Raw genomic sequence first — 18,205 nt, 5'->3', positions numbered from 1 at the left:
TACGGCTGGAGCTATGCTGATCCGAAGCCAGGAGCCAGGCGCCTCCTCCTGGTCTCCCATGCGGGTGCAGGGCCCAAGGACGTGGGCCATCCTCCACTGCTCTTCCCAGGCCACAGCAGAGAGCTGGACTGGAAGAGGAGCAGCCGGGACTAGAACCCGGCGCCTATATGGGATGCTGCCGCAGGCAGAGGATTATTAGCCAAGTGAGCCACAGTGCCAGCCCCAAGTTTTTGTTTTTTTTTTTTTCTTTAACTAGGGAAAAGTCAACCTAAATTTATGATGACAATCCTTTGCATCCATGTGGCAATTTGTAGTTTACAAATACTTTGATATATTATGGTTGCTCTGTTGGTCTTCAAGGCAGCTAGCAGGTGCACCACCCTCATTTTCACACAGAGCCTGGCCCAAAGTTGCATAGGATTAGAGCGAGAGCCAAAAGTAGGAGGCTATGTTAGTCGTATCTTATCTTCTTTCAAGGTGATAGATACCCTGAAAATAAATTTTAAAGTAAAAATCTAAAATAGAACAGCACACCACTTAAATGGGAGAACTGTGTTTATCTGGAAAATAACATTGAGTTGAAACACTTCTTGAGCACACAGGTTAACGATTCTATGTAAACCTGTAGGCTGGGAGGGCTGTTAAAGGGCACGCGGGCTACTGCCCTCAGTGAAGACATGAGGACCAGGAAGCTCAGGAGGTGTCCTCTGCCTAGGGCTTCTTACACCTTGAATCTGACCAAATGTTGGAAAGGCATCTTACATAAACTATTGTTCCTCAATTATGGATTCTTTGAAAAACAATAGAATACATTGATTTATATTAGTTTGACATGTTACAACTTTTTAGCTTTAAATTAAGCTTGTAGTGAGGAAATTTTTACTCCTTTGAATCAAAATGTTCACTTTCTTTCCTAAATGAGACATCTGTAATGACTAACTTAAAGCTGATGTTTTTACTTATAAAATACTTCCCCCTCCAAGAAAGTTGTTCCTCTCTTAAGAGCTAAGACATGATGTTAGCAAAGGAAAATTGAAATTATTTTCCATTAGCTTTTCAAGTATAACACTTTTGTACTTTGTTATTGTGGGAACAGACAGAAAATTACATGCAAGGTACTCTGGTATGGCTTTCACCAGTTGGTATAAAGCCATCTGAGCTACCTGAGAGGCTTTTGAGATTCTTAGCTGTTTTGAGCACCAGGATTAATATGATGCAGTATGGATATAAAATGTTTCAAGGGACAGGAAGTGGACACTAATTTTAGAACCCAAGCAAGTAATTTGCCAACATTTTTAATAAAGTGATAGAAAAAATATTCTGTGCTATATACTTAAGTACTGGCTGGCTTTTGATGTCTTCATACTTAAAAGTGATCACTGTCTTGCACTGTAAAATTTTTACATGAAGATGTTAAAGGGGATGTCTTCTACCTTATTTTGTAAAATGTTTTCTATAAGGCAATAAACAAAGCGTGGACCAGCTCCAAAAAAGAAAAAAAAAAAAAAAGTGCAATACTTAGTTTCAATTTCCTAAGAATGCCATCTCATTTGAAAGAAAGTTTTGTGCCTTTTCTATTTGAACCCGACGGGTGACTAACACTAACGAAAAGGTAGTTTCCCCAGCTAATTCTTGACCTTGCCAGCACCCCTAAACACAAAGCCTCTTTGCGTGGCACTCAACAAGCTGTTCCCCCAGAAGCCTACAGCTGTGGTTCCAGTGTGGAGGAAGCTACTCGGAGGGCGGGGCTGTACTTGAAGACACGTCTAGTCGAGCACAGTGAACACCCATCACCAGGACTCTCCCACGAGAGCTGACGGAGGTGCTACTGAACAGGCAACACTCTGTTCTAACGCTGCGGCAAAACGGTGTGACTGCTTCCCAGTTCTTCTCAGCAACCTTCCTCTGCCACGCGCCGCCGCGGTCTTCACAGCCATGGAGCCCCTTTCCCAGCAGGTCTTGGTGCTGATGACCGCCCAACACGGAGCGATGGGGGAGAGGGGGCCGCGCCCAGGGATGGTGAAGTAACCAAGACAGAAGACACGGTGGTGCTCATTTAATAAAAAACTACAGAGCACTTCAACCTCAAAAATGGAAAACGGATGTCAATGCCTCGGTATAATAGAAAGTCAAGAATGAGCTATGAGGGTACTTCAGAAAGCTCGTGGAAAATGGAATTAAAAGAAATTTAGGGGCAAGTGTTTGACCTCATAGTTACATGGCTGCTAAGCCGCCCACATACAACACTGACGTGGCTGAGTTAGAATTCCGGCTCACTCCTGATTCCTTTCTGACTAATGCACACCTCAGGAGGGAGCAAGCGATGGCTCTGGAGGTTGGGTCCCTGCTACCCTGGTGGAAGACAAACACTGAGTTCCTTGCTCCTGGCTGCAGTCTGGCCCAGCCCCAACCATCGCAGGCATTTAGGGAAGTGAACCAGTGGATGGGGATTCTCTTTGCCTCTCAAATAAAATTTTTTTAAAAAACCTAAGTTCATGGGGCCGGCATTCTGGTGTAGTGGCTTAAGCTACCGCCTGCAGTGCCGGCACCCCATATGGGCACCGGTTCTAGTCCCAGCTGCTCCACTTCTGATCCAGCTCTCTGCTATGGCCTGGGAAACCAGTAGATGTCCCTAGTCCTTGGGCCCCTGCACCCATGTGGGAGACCTGGAAGAAGCTCCTGGCTTCGGATCGGCGTAGCTCCGGCCACTGCAGCCAACTGAGGAGTGAACCAGCGGATGAAAGATCGATTTCTCTCTCTCTCTCTACCTCTCCTTCTCTGTGTAACTCTTTCAAATAAATAATTAAATCTTTAAAAAAACATAAGTTCATTTAGGTGCAAAAATTTTGAAATCCATGCATATAGAGCTCTTAAAAAACTTCATGAAAAATACATATTATGGAAAAAATTTGCATGAATTTCAATTTTTTACACCAAAATAAACATCTTCAATTCACTCTTCCATGAACTTTCTGAAGTAGCCTTGTATACACTGATAAAATGTCATGACAATTCACCGAAATTTACTGTAACACACAGTCTAGCATGAAGCCTCCATTCATTTCAGTTTGAAAACCTAGAAAGATGCTCTTTTACTGCATAATGAAATCCTTGCCAGGAGCTGGTACTGTCTGAGACTTCTCAGAGTACTTTCAGATCCATGACAGTGTTAAGATGGTGCTGGTACAACAAATTCAAATCTATATTCGGTTTTGGAAAAAGATTTTCATGTACAAATATTACTATTTGTTTCATGAAAGTCAGAGCTAAGACTTTAGCAGAGTGTAAATTTTAAGCCAATGAATAAACAGTTGGCCTGAAAAAATATTAAATTGACATGCAAAGCATTTGTAGCTCTGCCAGAAACTAAAAATAAAAGCAACTTCTGCCAATGTAGAAAAACTTGAGTTGTTTCAGTGGTTCTGACTTGGATGCCTAGCTTTACCAAGTTAACCTTCCGAAATGAGAACTGACATAATATCAGTTTCCCCAAACTTCATTCATTTATTATCTCTTTCCAAAAACAAGACACCTGTACACTTGACATCTTGAACTTTAACCTCATTTATATATATTTTTAAATCTCGAGATAGATGAAAGTATTTTGGAAAGTTCATGGGAAAAAACTGGAGTTGAAAGGTAAGCTTATTTTGGCACAAAAAATTTGGAAACTCATGCAGTTTTTTCATAATATGCATTTTCCATGAACCTTCCGAAGTACCCGTGTGTATTTCCAAAAAATCATTATTTTTGCCTAACAAATGAAAATTTTTACATCTGGCAAACTGTATTTCCATACCTTAAGAATTAAACCCAAACTTCTCTTACTAGTTATTAATAAGCAAGTTATTAAGATATTTGAAAGACAACATTTTAGACAAAAGGTCTAAGAGAAATCAGGAGATTTTAAATGTAAGGTTCTCAGCTGTTACCTGCAGTTCAGAAAACATTTTATTCCTGTCCCTGGCCTACCCTCCCTTATCTGTCTACCTAAATAAATAAGCGTTTAAAATATGGAGAAAGAGATTTACAATCAGCTGCAGAAACCTGCTTAACTGCTGATTTACAGTCTTGGCCGAGGTATTTAACTCTGTCATCAGAACTAATTATAGCAAGCCTGAAATTACATATTCAAGTTCTACTTCTGGTGAAAGAAATAGAATGTTCTCTGAAAATCAGAAACATCCTGAGGGCTCCCAAACAAGAATGCACCCCAAATTCATGCTCAGAACCAGTGCTGTAAAGCTCAAAATTACTGCTCCTCGGTACACTGTCCTACCCTGAAGTACTTACACAGTAAATCAGTTACATTAATGTCAGAGCGATGGCCCGAAACACAGTAATCTCAGTTAACAGCAACTGACATTTACATCGCTAATCTAATTCAAGCATTCTGCCGGCAGTAAATACACAGGCTGAGGCTTCAGGAGCTGAAGTTATTACCAGCCCAGAAAGAACCTCTATTTTGCTGGGACCAGAATGAAGAGGACAAATGACGGCCCCCTCTGGGCAACACAGGCACTCTAGAAATAACGCTCTCATTTACTGCTTTTATCAGGAAAACGTCTACTTCATATTAAAGCTGATCAGATAAAACGGGTCCCAGAAGACATGCTAGCAGGGCCAACCCTAGACAGCCAGGCCCTTCCTCTCCCCCAAACATTCCCTCCCCACCCCCTCTTCTGCTGTACCATAAGGTTCTGGAGCTTCCACAACTCGTGTCCCCATCAGAGTAGGCATTTAAGAAGATGTGGCTTCCTTTATCAAATGAATCCACTGCTCCATTTGGTCCCCCCACATTGGCTTCCACTCAGTTAACATACAGAGCACCCCGAGAGCTCCCACAGCAGGGGCTGCACGGGTTAGGTGGCTGGATTTCAGGTCAGAGGCTCCCAAATCAGACCCCAAGGGGGAGAGGGGTCACTCTGGGAAGGCCTTTGCGTGAGAAGAAGAGTGAACCATGCCTACAGCAGCACTGAAGGCTCTAAGGACAGGGGGAAATATCCGTGTGCTGGCTCTCCGGCTGAGAACACCCATGGCACCGCCTGCTCAGCAACAGCATTTTCAATGTTTCAGGCAAGACCACTGCACTGTGGAGCAGGTACTTCCCCCACCATGGATTTTTAGAAGAAAGGTCCCTAGTCTGAACAGGATGCTGTAGGTAAGCAGTCCATGATAACATCTACAAAATGGAACAAGGAACATTAAATCATAAAATGTAAGATTTGCCAATATGTGCCTTGGATTCCTTTTCATGATGAATTAGTTAGACGCTCTATCTCCTCAAATCTTCCCCCTATACTGGCTTTTCCCGATGACATGGAAGCAAGCTATGGCTTCTGGGCTCTTAAATAGCAGCTAGTTATTCATTTACTCCAGAATACAGAAATAAAATTAAGTATGTCACCAGAAATTAATGCAATTTTTGTTAAACCTCTGAGAAGGCTGAGGAGAATAGATGGACTCACCAAACCAACAATAAGCAGTTATTCAGCTCCACGGAGATCTGAGGAGGGAAAAAGGCACCAAAACCCCAGAGGCCCACCCCAAACTGCAGCATAAACTTTGGTCTTGCTAGCCCACTCGTCATCCCATGTCTCCAGGCTTCCTGGCCAACCCTTTAGAACTGCAATACACCTCTAATGCAAACTACATACCATGCACCATTCCTCTCCTTAGCCACATTAATGCCTTCAATCTTTCAAGGAGTAACAGGGAAAAGGAGTGAAAACAAATAAATCAGCTCTCAAATGGTTCAAAGTTGTATTATCCTGAGTCGTAATTGTCTGCTTAGTACAATCACACCATTTTCTGTTCTAGGAGTCAGCTCATAATTTAAAGAATGCCATGGCTGTGAGAGATACTTAGGAAGACATTTAAATCAGCCTCCAAAAACCACAGTCTGTCCGTTTTTTATTGTAATATTTGACCTGAAAGTACACAAAATTAATCAATTGCTTTTACTATGTGACTATGGAATATCAACTCTACTTTTGCCAATAAAGAATCAGTAATTACTTTTACATGACTAAGGTAATTAAAGTCATTTTAAAGACAGTATCAATTGAGACTTTTTGAACTTACAACCAATCCATTATAAACAAATTCCAATCTTAAAAACATGATTCCAGTTACACCAAATACGGATAAGAAAGTACAAGAAGCTCATTGGTTATGCTATACCAAACAGATGAAAAGCAAAATTGATTTTCTACTGTAGACTTATTTAAATAAATAAATACAGCCCTACCCTTTTTTCCAATATGTATGCTCAGATTTCTTATACAAATAGCATTTCTTATAACAAATGGTTCACTTCATTCACTTCAATAACATGAACTCCTTAGAAAAAAAGATTGAAAAGGGCTGATAACCAACTCCCAAATTTTATGCTTATTTTTTCCTACTTTTCTCAATTTCCTGACACATTAACACGAGCAGGAGGTGTTCTCAGGAATCGAGCACAGTCCACAGGCATCTTGCAGCAGTGCCAAGTCACATATATCCCATGTTGCTTTTGGTTTCCCATCTCTTCTTTGCTTCAAACCTAGAGTGAAGAAAATAAAAATTTCAATTTCTGTCTAAAATAAAATAAATTCTTTGCTGGAATAACATGTATACTAAGTGACCAAAGTAAAACAAACTTAAAACATGTTTAGCACACTCCACAGATTACAAAACAAACATTAAACAGGATGAAGAAATGCCTCCCTACTTAGAATCTGATCAACATTCAGCAAGGACACACAAAATGCACTCATACACTGCACCTGCAGGACGCCTGCAGCCCCTGTGAAGTCAGGAGGACACTTACTAGAAAGTTAAAGCCAACTTACCCCCATGCAAGCTTCTTCTTCTTTCGAGCAGCCTGTGAATTCTCAGCCTCCTTTTTGGCTTTTACAAACTTGTGGCAGGCAATCGCTTTGGCAATTTTCACACCAAGCTAATAATTACAAAGAGAAAAATAGAAAAAACAGAAAATAAATATTTCAGCTAATACAAGATGTATAATATAAATAACGGAGGAGTGGTGGGTAAGAAAGCCATGTCTAGAAATGAGAAAGGCTATGCTCGGGCCTCCCTGAATCAAGTATAACAAATGCACAGACAAGGGCCACACTCCCTTGCCTCCTTACCTCCCAGCAGACCCTTTATCCGAGCTGAACAGTCTCCTGGATGGAAATCCTTCCCAAACCGAGGCCCCTCGAGGGCCCACAAAGGTAGTAATGAGGATCTGAAAGCTATTTCAGCATTTCAGTAGGCTGAACAGGAATCTACCCCTGATAAGGCTGCACAGACTGACAGAGACATCAAGTTTCTTTGCTCTGGGCTAGAATTACAGCACTCAGTATGGTCACACCAGTTATCTCTGGCTGATCAGAAATTCTGATTGGCAGTCATAGATGTGATTAATAAAACATGGGAAAGCTAATTACTACTTCATAAATACAGCTTGCATGATGGGCAACAGCTTTCAATTCACCGAGAGAGAAAAGAGTAAGAGGGGGGAAGGCTGGGCACCAGGCCCCTGGCACCCAGTGCAGGGCCTCTGCTCTCGGCCCTGATGTCCTCTGCTGGTGCCACAGTCCTCACCCTGAAGGCCCCTCCACCCCGGCGGAAGCAGTCCTGTCTCTATACTGCTCCAGCCCTCCCTCAGCTCCCCGTTCCTTTCTCCAGCCTCTCCCGAAGTGCATAGCCATTTGCCAGCAAGTATCTCCAGGACAAGGATGCTGGTACCTTTTACTTCTAGTGAGCCTTTTTTTTTTTTAATTTATTTGAGTAGGGGGGAGAGAGAGAACGAGAGCGAGAGTGAGCTAGCTAGCTCTCATCTGCTGATATACTCCCCAAGGGCCTGCAAACAGCCTGGACAGGGCAGGGCTCGTGCCAGAGCTGGGAACTCAATCCAGGTCTCCCACAGGGGTAGCAGGGACCCAATTTCTTGGACCATCATTGCTGCCTCCCAAGATGCTCATTAGCAGGAGTAGTCAGGCATGGAACCCCGACACTCTGATACAGCACACAGGCATCTTAACCACTTGGCAGAACGCCCACCTTCAGTGCTCTTATTTTAAAAGTGTCCCCACTGGCCGGCGCCATGGCTCACTAGGCTAATCCTCCGCCTGCAGCGCCAGCACCCTGGGTTCTAGTCCCAGTTGGGGCGCTGGATTCTGTCCCGGTTGCTCCTCTTCCAGTCCAGCTCTCTACTGTGGCCCGGGAAGGCAGTGGAGGATGGCCCAAGTGCTTGGGTCCTGTACCCACATGGGAGACCAGGAGGAAGCACCTAGCTCCTGGCTTCGGATCGGCACGGTGCAGCACACCGGCCATAGCAGCCATTTGGGGGGTGAACCAATGGAAGGAAGACCTTTCTCTCTGTCTCTAACTGTAAAAAAAAAAATTTTTTTTAAAAAGTGTCCCCACAGCTAGCGCTGTGGCACAGTGGGTTAAGTCACTGCCTGAGATGCTGACATGCCGTATGGGTGCCGGTTTGAGTCCTGGCTGCTCTACTTCTAATCCAGCTCCCTGCTGATGCGCCTGGGAAAGCAGCAGAGGACAGCTCAAGTCCTTGGGCCCCTGCCACCCACGTGGGACACCTAGAGAAAGCTTCTGGCTCTTGGCTTCACCCTGGCCCAGTCCTGGCTGCTGCACCCATTCTGGGGAGTGAACTAGTGGCTAGAAGATCTTCTTCTGTAACTCTTTCAAATAAACACATAAATCTTTAAAGAAGTCACTCACAGACACTAAAAAACTATCCACTTGTAATCCACTACCACTCACATGTGTAAAAATTCGCATCTTCAGGTTACGCTGTTAGTACCGTAGTATCAAACATCTTCAGGTTACGCTGTCAGTACCGTAGTATCAAACAAATCCCCAAATCGCACTGGTTGGACTTTGATTTCTTGCTTCAATGAATCCCTATGGAGGAGCAGGGCTCTCACTCTGTGGTGCCAGCCTCTCAACATGAGAGGTTTACCATGGGTTTACCGTGGCAGAAGGGCTGGAGGGTCTCAGGCTGGTTCTTAAATGCTTTAGTCCAGAAATAACACTCATTTCTTCTCCTAGTCCACTGGTCTGAACCACTCAGGTATACCAGCTAAATGCAAGGGCGCTGGGAAATAGGATGGTACCATGGGATACTAGGAGATCCATCAACGCACCTTACAAACTGTCTTCTGCCATAAAACACAGCTTGCTACCTATGTCTGAGATGCACAATGGGTCTTTCCACATGCATGTAGACGATTTAATCTCTTTTCTGTATTACATATCCAAAAGGCAAAACACAAGACATCTGCATTTTTCAAATAACTCCATTCTATGTATTATATATCAATGTAAATTTTTTAAAGATTTATTTATTTGAAAGGCAGAGTTACAAAGAAGCAGAGGCAGAGGCAGAGACAGAGAGAGTTCCTCCATCCACTGGTTCACTCCCCAAATGGCCGCAACACCTGGAACTGAAGCCAAGGACTTGGGCCATCTTCTACTGCCTTCCCAGGCCATGGCAGAGAGCTGGATGGGAAGTACAGCAGCCAGGACTCAAACCAGTGCCCATATGGGATGCCGGCACTGCAGGCGGTAGCAGCAGCTTCACCTGTTACCCCACAGCACCAGGCCCATCAATGTAAATTTGATATAGCTTTGCCAAGTCCACTCCCCCTAAAAAGACCCATTCAACTATTACCTTGTATTTAAACTAAGCCTATACCTTGGGTGAAAAACAAAAGTGATGTGAATCATATTTGCAGGCAGCATTAACAGTATGAGAAAATTCTATTACTGTTGCAATTAAGACATAGCTTGTGTTTTCCACTTATTGAAATTTCCCAACTGGAAATTTGGGTTTCCCGGATTTAGGACGGACAGCCCAAAGAGCTCCTCAGTGTGTCTGGCCATGCAGCACTTGACTTCAGTGGACTCCTCACCTTGCCTCCACGGCTGTGAACGCCTTCAGTATCCCTGCAAAGCCATGGCCAAACCCAGCACAATCAGCATCAGAGCAAAGACTCGGGGCAAAGCTTCCGCGAGACTTGTTGAAAGGAATTCATAAGGACGCATGAAGCAAGTATTCACACGAGAGGGCACCATTATTTTGTGAACTAAATAAACATAATAAATGAGTAGATGCACAGGCAACACTTTCAAAATGACTCGTTCCTGTCAATGGTATTTTTCTAACTGTATTTTACCTTGGGTTAGGTTAAATGGAATGTTCTTCAATGGCTAAGCATAAAAGGATAAGAACACTTTCTATGGAAGAGCCGGTTAAGGAGGAACACAGTTTCCCAGTCAAGATGACTGACCTGTGTTCCAGAATATAAAAGAATATCATGCCATGTTTCAGTATTACAAACAAACAAAACATGCCGACAAGAATCCTCCTTTCGCTTCTATAAAAAGAAAAATGCATCTCCATGCCCAAGGTAAACACCACAAAAGCTTGGTCAATGGTTTTTATATTAAAAAACTGTGTCGGGTCATCAGATAACTCCAGCAACACAAAGCGGGAAGAAATTTTTTTAAATGAATAAAAATATATACAGAATTTCTCGTATGTGTAGCCAAAGAATCAGCATTTTCCATATAGAACATCCAATATTTTGCTGCATTTTAATTAAGGTGTCTAAACATTATCACAAAGAACTGCAAATTGGTCAGAGCATGCGGTAAGGAAAATTAAGCTCTAAAGGCTTTTTATCACCATATTTCAGGAACCAAGGGTGTAAAATGTTCTAATTTGGGATATATTAAAAGCCATAAAAGGTCTTTCAAAAAGATTAATGGTACTTTGCTTGGATTTAAGATAAGGGCTTTAGCTGGTTGGGAAAGCAGGGCCCGGCTGGACCCTTGAGGCATTCATCTCTGCAGCCACTTGGAAGATTTGTAAAAGCGTCTGCATAACCTCAAGCAAATGCACGGCGACATTTTTTTAATTCCTTTCAATTTTACAGGTTAGCGTGTGTAAATCATATTGGGTTGTAAAATAGATATAATGGCACATCCTTAGAGTAGAGATTTTTAAAAGACAAACTTCAAAATAAAGTTAGTTTTTCTCGCAAAATCTTGTCATTATAAAGTTTGCTGATAATCATTTGAAGCATTGGACTCAAACAGCTTAATCCAGCATAACTGTAAACTTCTTATCCATTTCATAAAATATTTTACTCATCTCAAAATTACTAGCTTGTAACAGATTTATGAAGTTTTCCCCCCTTTTGAACACTTTCAAGGCACTTACTTAAAAATACCAATTATCATACTTTAACTTTTTATGGAATAATAGGTCTCTATGAAAAATATTTATGCCATTCTCTTTTGTTCTTTAATTAAATGAAAACAGATGTTTTCTGAAGTAAAGCGGAACCATTACTGGAGTACTTAAAGCGTTAAGGTCTTTAATTTTTATATCAGTTTGGTCGACAATTCCTGATTGTCTTTACTCAAGCTCAACATTAATGTCAAGCAAGTTACCTAGGAGACGAAAGAGATCAAAGAGACAAAAACCCCTCCAATGTCTGATTAATCAAGCCTGCAAACAGCTTATTTCTTTTAGCCTGCATGCAAGTATGAAAATGAGATTCTGGGAGCCGAACATTGTGCAGATTTGTTCATTCTTATCAGAACAAAGCCAGCGGCAGCTTATTTCATGGATCATTGGCACTGTCATCAGTGCTACACAGAACGGGTGACAGCTCCTCATTTTGAGGCTTGAACAAAATTAGCAAAAAGTCGGCACAAATTAGCCTCTCATCTTTTTAGTAATATGACATTATTCATTTACTTTTTATCCAATTTTTAATTTTTTCCTTGTCAGCTATCCCTTCCTAGTGTCTCTTGCATGGCATCATAAAATGCCTTCTAAAAAACAAGCAAAGAAATAGCCAAAGTTGAAATAACAGGCAAAGTTCAAGAAGCAAATGAGAAAAAGCACTTCCACTGGCTGGTAGTGCTGTGCGGTTTTTTGGTAACTCTCAAAACTTTCCACTAATAGCAACAAAAAAATAGCTCAGATCGCCACACAGCTAAGGGGTTTTATGAAGCCAGTGGTATATTTCAATAAAGAATATAATGTGGCTAATGTGTTTCACTCAAACCACAATTTCATAGGGTATGTGCAATAGTAAATTCCGGATGTCTACATCTGGACTGGTACCTTTCGCTCCATGGTCACACCTGAGATGCCAAAGCTCTGATGACAGCAACTAAGCTATGCCAGACTCTAAATCAAGTCACTTTCTCTCTGCTGCAAGAAATAACCTAATTTTACTGTTATCCTGAAATGTGCATGTACATATGTGTGCATGTCTGCATATTACATATATCTATATGCATAGATAATTGCACACACATCTATTTATGTTTACACCAACTTCAAATCATTTCAAAGCAAAATCCAGCAACCTGTTTTTAAAGCACATCAAACAACTTATACACAAATCTTTTAACATATATGTGTACAACTGTACATACACAAACATTTGCAGATATGATTAATACACTCAACTTTGATACCACAGTGAAATAGTTTACTTAACACCTGTTTTAATGATGACTATTAAGGCTTCAAATTATATGTAGATTACAGTATTCCAAAGGAGGGAGAAAAGATGTTATTCCATTGAAATTATCCCCAAATATAGACATTTATATTCAAGCAACTTACTTCATTCATAAGGGGGAAAAAAGCATTAAAAAATGAACCATAAGCTGTTAGATGCTTTACACAGCCCCCATAAGAGACAGTTTTTTAAAAGAACTGTAGTACTGTTTTCAGCAATTTCTTTATCTCTGTTCTTCTAAGTAAGAAAGCCTATTAACAAGCTTTGAACTTAAAATCACATTTACAATAATGTGCCATCAACAGTTTTATAAGCTAATTAGAAAAAGATTAATTAATGACTGGCTGCTAATAAAATGGCAATCATGAAGAAAGAAACCAAGGGTGCTAAGCTTCAACTACCACCAATTAAGAGCTAATTACAAACAAATTATATATGTGTTTTGCTGTGGGCTTTAATTTACTAAAATGGTTTTAATTAAAAGAGAAAACATGCTGATTAATTGAACTGCAGAAAAAATCTACAGTATAAACTGTGCTTTGTCTGTCTCTTTAATTAGACTTGTAACATCTGAAATCTTTTTTTAAGGTTAGTTAAAAGCACAGATAAACATAATTAAAAGAGAGCATAAGGAACGCCATTTGAGGTGAGCACCCAGTCAGGCCCCCAAGGTTAAAAGAAAACATCCCCACTCTAGGGAGATGAGAGTACACACACCTAAAACCACACGGGGACCCACCACTGAGCACCAAACGCAGTGTCTCCTGTTAAAATGCTCCAACTTCAAGGATAGGCACGATTTCTGGGTGGATGAGCCTATCTTTAAACTGGATGTAAAGGACTTCGTCTAGGCCCTCCCTTACTCGGACAAACATAGCTTATTTCCCACACATCATGATGTGTTCATCTGCACGGAACAACTGAATGCTCTACAAGGACTCGTCATGCTTTGAGAACAAGGCTTGCAAGAATTAAAATCAGCATTTAACAAGCCCCACAGACTATGCCCACACCATGAAACAAATGATATACATGGAGGAACTTCTGTATTACAAACACTGAGAGACGACCAAAGTTAAGGACAGGGAATTCATTCGGAAATGGCCCTCTCAAAGGCAGAGTCTCCCACCTGTCCGCCTGGCCAACACCCCTGTAGTGATGGAGGTTTTCCTCCCCAGTGTCTCACCCTCCCCTTCTTGGCAAATCAGTGGTCCTAAACTCCACTGCCTAACCAGAAAGAGACAAAAATGAATAAATAAAAGGGAAGGAATCAAAGAAAGAGCAGTAAAATACGAAAGCGAGGTGAGAGCTTGCAGATATTAGGTGACTCTGGATGAAATGACCGTGAAAGGAAAAATTTAACTACTGGATTTTAGAGCAAGACCTACGGTTACATTGCATTTATCATACACAACCCCTACTAGTGGCAAAATAATTCCCTTTCCACAAAAATAAGATGTTGAGGTGGAGACATTAGATTTAAATTCTCGATATATACAAGCAAACAATAATCGCTGCATTTTGCCTGTGTTTACCAATTTTCAGTGGTTGGAATTCACAGTAACTAAGACAACAGAGAGGATCTGCCCTCCTGCAGCAGGGTCCAGGTCCCAGGGATGTGTCTTTATAACGGCTGGTTGCAATATACTATTCAGCCATATATTTGAGCAGGTTGTTTTGCCTTAGAAATATGGTTGAGATATTTCTACATAAAGAAAGTATTCATGAAAACAGGGAGGAAACAATTCCCCTCTGTGGATTACAGAATAAAGAATTCTGAACCAAAACATTTGCTTCACTGTAATAGGTCTTTCAATTCAGCTATTTCTGGCTTTATTTTTGATACAAACATAATAGCACTGACTAGGAGTAATGTTAAGTGTGATAGTATCTCTAGTTAAAAATTTAAACAAATGCTTCCATTTTGAGCTAAGCAGATGTTAACAACCAGGTAGTCTGACAGGTAATCTGTCGAAATATATCCTTTGGGAGTGCTGCTTTTGGCCAGGGGCAGGAAGCTTCAGACTTGAGACAACACAGCACTGCCATCCACTTAAAATTAACAACCAAATGAAACCAAAGCCTCACAATAAAGTGACCTGGAAAATACGAACGCTAGACCAAGTGCTCCAGCTCCAGAGCCTTTATTTTCTAGAAGTTAACATAAATTGCAGAAATGGTCTCCTCAAATGTTCATAGAGAATCCTTTTTAATGAGTATGCTTTCCAATTTCCCAGGAAACTACTCTGAAAACAGAGCTTAGGCTACAACTAACAGACCAAATTCAGAGCGCTTTTAATTCACATAGCTAAGAAAGAAAACTCAATTGGGTCAAACTTTGGTGCTTGGAACAAGGCCATTCTGACCTTCTTTATTTAAATATTAATAAACAAGTCATACTTTGATATTATTGATGTATAATTTGCAAACCAAAAATATAAACAGTTCACCTTATAATAAAATTAAAATTAAATTCCTAGCATAATGCAACCTACCAATATAATACTTAAAATGAAATATACACTTTGATATATATTTTTTTATCATTTTACTTGTGATAACTTGGTTAGATTTCTAAATAAATATGCTCAACAGCAAGTCACTGTCTTAGGTTTTTCATTTATAAATTCAAGAAAAGGAGCTTTAAAGTAGGAAAACATTTATGGTATCCTTATTCTAAATTGAAGGGTTTTGGCCTCAGCCAAGAGGACAGGGGTTGTGACCAAAGTGTCCCAGATGTGAACAGGAATACCTTGCGGATCCTCAGAGATGACTTCTCATTCTAGCTTGCATGAAAGTGTTTCAATGTTACAACCTGAAGTACTGGTGTTGTCAAGGAGTCAAGTGTAGTGACCCTTTCAATTACTTACAGAAAAAGTTTAATCTTTAAAAGCATAAGCCACACAAAGTTCAAATAAAATTTACAGGTAGCTTCTCTTCCCTGCTCATTTCTGCCCTGACACTGTACAGTCATAACTGAAGCTGACCCAAGCCATCTATCTAGGTAGCGGAGGAGATGGTGGGAACACACTGTTCCGTTGCCAAAACACTAATACAATGATGCCTACAGTAAAACCTTGTTCCTAAAATATGAGAGTCAATCTAACTGCTGTCTACTTAGAGCCAGGCTTTAGAATTTAATTTCAAAATACTTGTTTCTTCTGGTTTCTTCTTCACTGGTATGATCTAGATGATAATGAAGACAAAGTGTCAGGAAAGACTGGACCGAAGGATGGAATTTGTAAGGGTCATTATCAGTGATTAGCATGTAACCAAGCCTGAGGTTAATAAGTCACAAGTAGGCTCAAATACCTCTTCTGCACAAAAAATGTCGTGAAGCACTATTTTTCCCATGATTAAAAGCCCAGCTACACATTCCCACTTCACCTCTCCTCCCAGACTATTAACAACCTAGTCGCCAACAGAGGCAGTCTCCAAACAACACCAACTGCAGCACACTGGCTTCACACGTGTGAACAGGAGTCATCCCCTCCAGCCCGATCGCACGTCCTAATGTCATCATTAATTCACGGGCAAAGGGATCCGGGGAAACGCGGGCTTGCTGTGCCACAGGACGCCGCGCCAGCAGCCTCATTTCTGGCATGCTGTTTTCTGGAGGAACTGCTTTCAAGGCCTATTCTCAAACATGGTTCTACTTTGGCTTCATTTTTCTCTCTACTGATGCTGCCCTATTGGTTACACAGGCTTAGAAATGTTAAACATCAAAAATTAGTTTCACTTATTATGGCTGGAAAAAGCTTTCAGAACTCTGGAATCTGTGCCTCTGAGCAAAGGCTTTATCAGCAGGTCCCAGTCACTGCTTCGTGAAAAAAGAAAATGTGACTGATTGAAAACCAATATACCTGATTTCCAAAAGAACACCGCCGTGCATGTACACATTTAATCCAGAAAGGCTTCTGGCCCAAACTCACACAAGCCTCTCAAAATCCCATCTCTCACATCTGCAGTGATTGGCACTTGGGGGAAATACAAAAAATGAAATTTCACAAACTCAACCATCTATTCAAGAATTCCATCTTGATCGGTTACTCTTTACTAGTCCTTAACTAATGGTGGCATCAATTAGTTTCCCATTGTTTGTGTCGACGCAGCAAACATCTAGATGTTTTCCCACTTACACACAGAAGAAAACAGGATCTGAATTTCTTTCTTTCAATCAGAATTCTATAATCCCACACTAAATAAATGTATTTTATGAGAACAAAGCATTTGTCTGGAAATAAAAAGAATACTTGAGAAAAATATCTACTCTCCTTACAAGTGCCGAAAACCTTGGGTGGGTTAAATGTCAGTGACCCCATCCCAGCCAGGTGCATTGTTTAGGAAAGCTATATCCAATTTTCAATTGTCCAGTTTTACCAAAAAGATTTAAAATACAGAAAAGATTCTATAATCCAAATCTCACTGAAGCCAAATTTTAGATTTGGATTGCCAGGTAAAGATAGAATATAATCAGATCACTTTCTAGGGGCCAGTGCTGTGCATAGATGGTTAAGCCTCCACCTGCAGTGTTGGTATCCCAAATATATGGCACTGTTTGGAGTCCTAGTTGCTCCACTTCCAGAACCCAGCTCCCTGCTAATGCACCTGGGAAAGCAGTGGAAGATGGCCCAAGTTCTTGGACCCCACACCCACACGGATGACCCGGAAGAAGCTCCTGGCTTCTGGCTTCAGCCTGGCCCTGCCCTGGCTGTTGCTGCCATTGGGGAGTAAAATCAGCGGATGGAAGATCTCTCTCTCTCTCTCTCTCTCTCTCTCTCTCTCTCTCTTTCTCCCCCTTCTCTCTGTATCTCTGCCTTTCAAATAAACAATAAACTTCAAAAGAAAAAAAACACTTTCTAAAAATCTAAAGTCATTTCATAATTGCCATAATATTAACTGTCCCAAGCAAAATCAGAAAAAAAATAGAAGCAGTGGATGCTAACACTAGCAATCTGAAAGTATGACAGAATGTTTACAGGGTCTCACATACTCCCCATCTCCCCTAAGACACTCATCTGTTACAAAGGGGAAAAACAGTAACATCACAATAGAGAAACAGAAATACTAGTTTAATCAAACGCTCAAAGTAACCCATCAGTAAATGGAGCGAACAGATAGCTCATGGCCCAGGGTAGCCTGCCCTGAAGATACACCATCACTTTTATGATTCTTCTGACAAAAAAGCATAGCTGAAATTAATTATGAAGAAAAATCAGATAAGCCAAACTTGAGAGCCATGCTAAAAAATAACTGACCTCTATCTATCCTTCAAAAAAGTTAAGGTCATGAGAAACACAGACTGAGGAATAAAGATCAAAGAAACCTGGCAACAAAATACAGTGGGAAAACAAAAATTTTTTTTGTTATAAGGGAAATTAGTGGTATAATTAGCAATTTTAAATAAAAGTGCATAGATTAGAAACAATGAAAGCAGATGTTGTAAAATACTGACATTTCAGGTAGCTAGATGAAGGGTAAAAAGGAAGCTCACAAATTTCGCAAGTTTCTGAAATAACTTCAAAATAAAAGTACGTTATTTATTTTTTTTTTTACAATAAAATGTGTTCAACTCAGTATCAGAGCTGGTGTTTAGCCTAACAGTCAACACGCTTGTGTCCCACAGGGTCCCAGCTCCAAATCCT

General features: G+C 40.9%; 1 protein-coding gene across 3 annotated transcripts in view; it reads right to left on the bottom strand.

Annotated features, from left to right (window-relative positions):
* Positions 1 to 5,894: 5,894 nt before the first annotated feature.
* The window catches only part of FAM204A (family with sequence similarity 204 member A), a 34,536-nt gene continuing 22,225 nt past the window's right edge, over positions 5,895 to 18,205 (bottom strand). For all 3 annotated transcript variants that reach the window (XM_062214836.1, XM_062214837.1, XM_062214838.1), the window contains exons 7-8: positions 6,837 to 6,943; positions 5,895 to 6,547 (exon numbers count right to left, since the gene is read on the bottom strand). In XM_062214836.1, coding sequence (XP_062070820.1) covers positions 6,496 to 6,547; positions 6,837 to 6,943 — 159 coding nt within the window. In that variant the 3' untranslated portion in view covers positions 5,895 to 6,495. The remainder of the gene's footprint in view (positions 6,548 to 6,836; positions 6,944 to 18,205) is intronic.

This window comes from Lepus europaeus, chromosome 17, assembly GCF_033115175.1.
Source record: "Lepus europaeus isolate LE1 chromosome 17, mLepTim1.pri, whole genome shotgun sequence".
In the NCBI taxonomy this organism is placed as follows: domain Eukaryota; kingdom Metazoa; phylum Chordata; class Mammalia; order Lagomorpha; family Leporidae; genus Lepus; species Lepus europaeus.
This window is presented reverse-complemented; position numbering and strand designations above follow the sequence as displayed.